The 5,455-nt window shown below is 51.3% G+C and overlaps 1 protein-coding gene across 1 annotated transcript in view; it reads left to right on the forward strand.

Annotated features, from left to right (window-relative positions):
• Positions 1-4,750: 4,750 nt before the first annotated feature.
• Positions 4,751-5,455, forward strand: part of RHBDF2 (rhomboid 5 homolog 2) — a 9,559-nt gene continuing 8,854 nt past the window's right edge. The window contains exon 1 of the mRNA XM_007454310.1: positions 4,751-4,894. Coding sequence (XP_007454372.1) covers positions 4,751-4,894 — 144 coding nt within the window. The remainder of the gene's footprint in view (positions 4,895-5,455) is intronic.

The raw sequence follows: 5,455 nt of genomic DNA on the forward strand, positions 1-5,455 counted from the left end.
CCTGCATCGGCAGGCGGACTCCCAAGCACTGCGCCACCAGGGAAGCCCAGTTGTTCGCTTTTTAATCCTTACTTTTATGTTGTGTGGATTTTACCTTAAAATTATTAATTTAAAGAACCAAAACAACAGCAAAACACTTCCGAATCCTTTGAACACTGCCTTGAATATCTGGCTTACTTTAATTGAAAACAGCTCTTAATCAGAAGATAGCCAATAATGCCTGCGTTTTTTAAAGTTAAATGTTTCTAGTAAAGTTCTGTAGAAACAGGAAAAGAAAGTAGGGACCATCTTGATTATGGTTCCCAGCCCAGAGCCCAGGTCTTTAGGTGGTTTTATTAGGTAAATGCCCAGAGGCTGCTGGCCTCCAGGCACTCTGAAGCATCCAGCTCATCACCACAAGGGCCTTTACTCCAGGGGGAGGAGGAGGAGAATATATCTCTTAATCCCTCACCTATGAAGCTGGTGGAATTATCCCCATTTTATAGATGAGGAGACTGAGGTCAAGAAGATTAAAAGGTCCAGTAGTCCTGACATGCACCCTTGAGCCTGCCCTCCCTTATAGGCTGTGAGCTTCCCTGCCCTGCTTGACCTGGAGCCATCTGTCCATCTTTCCTTCTGTCTCTGCATCCATCCACCTCTCCGCAGAGCTGAGGCTTCACCCCAGAGCATCTGTGCAGAGTGAGGAAAGGACTAGAACATGCTCTAAAGTCCTCTGCAACAAGACCCAGGAAGGTGTGAGCTCAACCCAAACCCTGAAGGTAGGAAGCTGGGTAGCCGAGTGGGCTGGACCCCAGGTACCAGCTGCTTTGCTTGCTTGCTTATCTGATTTTCAACAAATACATACTAATGCTGCATGGGGGCCAGCACTCTTCTGGCAGTGGAGATGCAGCTGCGAATGAGTCAGAAAGAGGGCAGCGAGGGAGGTGAGCAGGGTGAAGTGATGGGAGAGGCACATGGGGTAGAGGGGGAGCTGCCTCAGGCAGCCAGGGAGGGCTGCTTGGAGGAGGTGGTGCTCAAGCTGGGACCAGAATGATGAGAAGGAGCTACCTGCTCTGCTGTGTGATGATCTTATCTGGGGAGGAAGGGACCAGCAGGGGCAGAGGCCCAACATTTATGGAGCACCTGCTGGAGACTTTTTTTTTTTTTTTTTTTTTTTTTTGGGGTCCGCGGGCCTCTCACTGCTGTGGCCTCTCCCGTTGCGGAGCACAGGCTCCGGACGCGCAGGCTCAGCGGCCGTGGCTCACGGGCCCAGCCGCTCCGCGGCATGTGGGATCTTCCCAGACCGGGGCACGAACCCATGTCCCCTGCATCCGCAGGCAGACTCTCAACCACTGCGCCACCAGGGAAGCCCTGGAGACATTTTTTTTAAACAGCTTTACTGAGATATAGTTCACATTTAATTTATGTAATTCACATAAAACTCATCCATTTAAAGTGTACAGTTGAATGGTTTTTAGTATATTCACAGGTGTATGTAACCATCACCACTGTCAACTGTAGAACATTTTCATCATCTCAGAGTGAAATCCACGCCCCTTAGCTGTCATCCTCCAGCCCCCTCCCCCAGCCCTAAGCCACGACTCATCATTCTGTCTCTATAGATTTGCCTCTTCTGGACTTGTATTTGGACCCCTGGAGTAAGTGGTCTCTTTGTGTCTGGCTTCTTTCACCTAGCATAACATCCCCCAGGTTCATCCATATTGTAGCCTGTCTCAGTGTAGCATTCCTGTTCGTGGCTGAGTAATAGTCCACTGTGTGGATTTAGCACATTTTCTTTATCCATTTGTATGGTTTTTTCCCACAGATTATAGTACACTTTTAAAAAAACCTTTATACTATAGTTGATTTACAATGTGTTAGTTTCAGGTGTACAGCAAAATGATTCAGTTATATGTGTACATTTATCTCTTCTTTTTAAGATTCTTTTCCTATATAGGTTATTAAAGAATATTGAATAGAGTTCCCTGTGCTATACAGGAGGTCCTTGTTGATTATTTTATGTATAGTGGTGTGTGTATGTTAATCCCAACCTCCTAATTTATCCCTCCCCCCATCCATTTGTATGTCGGTGAGCATTTGGGTTGTTTATACCTTTGGGCCGCAGTGAACATGCCGCTGTGAACATTCCTGAACAAGTTTCTGTGGCCATGCTGCCTGAGTGTGTGTCATGCGTACAGTCGTTTGATGCCCAGGACACCTCTCCGGCGGAGCGGGTTATTCCTCCCTCGTAAGGTGAGGACTTGGGTGACCCATGGTCAAGTGCAGGTCAAAGCCTGGCCACCCGGCTCCAGTCTGTGCTTTTGACCACAACCCCTCAGCACCTCCTCACAGAGGCTTGGCAGGTGCGGGGCGGTGAGGGGCCCAGGGTGGCCTGATGGGGTGGGGAAGGAGCAAGGAGGAGACAAAGCCACAAGGGGTCCAGAGGCCCCAGTGAGAAGTTTGGACTTTGCTTTAAGTGAGAGCTGGAGATCCTGGCCTAGCGTTGAGCAGGGAGTGACATGGTATGATTTGCACGTTTCGAAGGTGGTTCTGCCACCGTGTGGAAAATGGTCCCGGGGTGGGAGCTCGGGGGGCAACAGGTAGAGGAGTCTGGAGGCTGTGATCCTTCAGATGAGAGGCAACGGTGGCTCTTCTAGGAGCTGGACAGAGAGTGGGGAGTGGACAGACTGGGAACAGAGGTGGCTGCTGCGTTGCCCTGCCGTCCCACACCTCGGCCCCCATCCCATGGCTGGAGGGCTCTCCTGTGTGACTCTCCCCTGAGTTGGCAGTTGGATGTGAGGTTCCTGACCTTGTGTGAGGGGAGAAGAAATCAAACCTGACCCAGCAGCCTTGGGACGTGGGGAGAGGAAATAGCGAAGGATTTTAGCAAGAAAAAGGTCACGGGCAGTGTGAGAGATGAAATGGAGAGAGTAGGTGAGGCGGAGGTGTTAGTTCTGGTGGGTCAAAGTGGGTGTGGGTGTCAGTGGCACCGTCGATGGCTGTGGAAAAGCCCCAGGTGGAGGTAAACTGCTACTCCTCCTGGCTGGGCCATCTGGCAAAAGATCCATTGAAATTCAAGATGCAATTACTCTTCAATCCAGCAACTCCACTTCTAGAAGTTCGTCTTGCCATGATACTGGGACAGGTACACACGGTATAGGCAAGGGTGTTCGTTAACACTGGACATGAATCTAAACAACCATCAGTCTGGAATTCAGTAAATCTTGGTACATTCCACTCAGTGAAACCTTCCCAGTCATCAAGAAAGATCAGGTAAAGCTATCTGTCTGCGTTGACAGGGAAGGATGTCCACGCTATAGAAGAAAAGGTATGAGTGCATGTAAAATGTTAAGTACACGTGTCCTTTTCCAAGCGCAGAGAGGCACCTGGAGAGGTGTGCACACTGAGCTCTTTCCTGGAACGTGGGGTGACAGGTGGGCCAGGAGTTCACTTTTCTGCTTTCCAGTCTTCTGAGTCGTTTTTTTTTTGGCAAGGTTCATATATCATCTTTATCATTAAGATATAATATTCTTCCTTTGTGAAAAGAAAAAAGTACCAGACAGGTGGCAGTTTCACTTCCCTTTGAAAGAGGAACCTGCCAACCCTGGGGGACAGGGACCAGTACGGTGGCTTTCTCATCTACCTGGGAATTAGGCTGAGCTGCTGCTTCCTTGCTCAAAGCCCAGGGATCTCTCCTCTGAGAACCACCTGCTCCCTGCACAGCCGTGGGCCCCTTGTCTGTGGGCTGCCTGGAGCCTTTCCCCTTGTCCTCCCCCAAGCCCTGCCCCCAGAACGAAGGCAGGGCTCTTTGTCCAGGGAAGCTGCCTCCGGCCCCCTGGCCTGCTCTGGCCCCCCTGGCCTGCTCTGGCCAGGCTGATGAGGTGGCCAAGATCACGGCAGCTCTGCATCCCTGGCTCTCAATGTTCCTTTCTGGGTGAGGTCCTTGCCTGAAGCAGAGAGACTGGAAATGGAACGAGGTGGTAAGCTGGGGACCTCCCAGACCCCTGCTGCCCTGGAATGCAAATGAAGGACGAAAATACACCTTATCACCATACCCCATGCAGCCCAGAGTCAGTCTCTGCTTCATGGTTTAGTGACCAGAGTTAGGTTTTTGTTTTGTTTTGTTTTGTTTTTTCATTTATATACTTTTATTTGGGAATGTTTAAATCAATACAGAGAAAACTAAATTTCAGAGACACGGAATATCATTAGTTTGGATTTCATTACTTTATTATAAAAGAAACACGGAAATTATTTACATGATGAAAGATTTCAGAACTTCAGTGGCAGCTTCACGTGATGCTATTTCAATAGTGACTTATTTTAGTCGACGTATTTTCCAAGAATGTCACCATCTCTAAATAAGAAATGATCCTCGTCATCTAGAACTACTTTGGTGCCTCCATATTCTGGGAGAACTTTATCTCCAACTTTCACACTAACTGGTTGAATCTCTCCACCCTTTCCTTTAGCGCCTGATCCAACAGCTAATACCGTTGCTTGAAATACTTTTCCTTGTGATTTTTCTGGAAGCATAATGCCTCCTTTGGTTACAATTTCAGCTGCACTTCTTTCAACCGTCGCCTCCCCTCCCGGAAATCCAGTTAGGTTTGAACCAACTTTCTGCAGGTTGTTCTCAGTCTGGGCTCCTGCCCAGGTACCACCCTGACACCCTGGGCTGTCCCCGTGTCCCTTCCTGTCCTGCCGCCTCTTGACACACCTGTGCCCCCTCCCCGTTTCCATTCCAGCTGCCCCCCGCCCCCCGCCCACCATGGCCTCCACTAACAAGAATGGCGAGAGCGTCTCCTCGATGTCCAGTAGCCGCCTGCAGAGCCGGAAGCCACCCAACCTATCCATCACCATCCCTCCGCCCGGGACCCCAGCCCCCAGCGATCAGGCCAGCATGCTGCCCCAGGTAAGGGAGCAGCTGGGTGCTTGGTGCCCTGCCACCGGCCACCGCTGTGCCCCCGTGACACCTTTCGGGCAGTTTCACTTCCCGGAGGAGGGCCTTCTGGAGCCACAGCTGCCCTGTGTCCCGGCTGTAGGCTGCACCCCGTCCTTCCTGGCCCCAGACTTCACAGGGGGTGGGCCCTGAACTCAGTCTCTGTCTCATGGTGGGCCAGGGAAAATAAGAAACACTTGCCAGTTCCGCCTGGGAATTGGCTCTTTCCGTTCCCTTGCCTGAGACCTGGCCCTTCTGCGGGCGGTGGGCTGCCTGTGACTTGGGGGAGGGGCACAGCGCGCCTGCAGCACCAGCAGCTGGATCCCAGCGCCCGGCTCCTGTGGGGGGACGGGGAGAATCAACGTTGCCAGCAGTCCGGACCAACGCTTCATAAAGAGCTCATTGAGAACTAGCTGCAAAGAGCGTGGGCTAAAAAAAAAAAAAAAAAAGGCTTCCCTGGTGGCGCAGTGGTTGGGAGTCCGCCGGCCGATGCAGGGGACGCGGGTTCGTGCCCCGGTCCGGGAGGATCCCACG

This window comes from Lipotes vexillifer, unplaced genomic scaffold (assembly GCF_000442215.2).
Source record: "Lipotes vexillifer unplaced genomic scaffold, Lipotes_vexillifer_v1.1 scaffold518, whole genome shotgun sequence".
Lineage (NCBI taxonomy): Eukaryota > Metazoa > Chordata > Mammalia > Artiodactyla > Lipotidae > Lipotes > Lipotes vexillifer.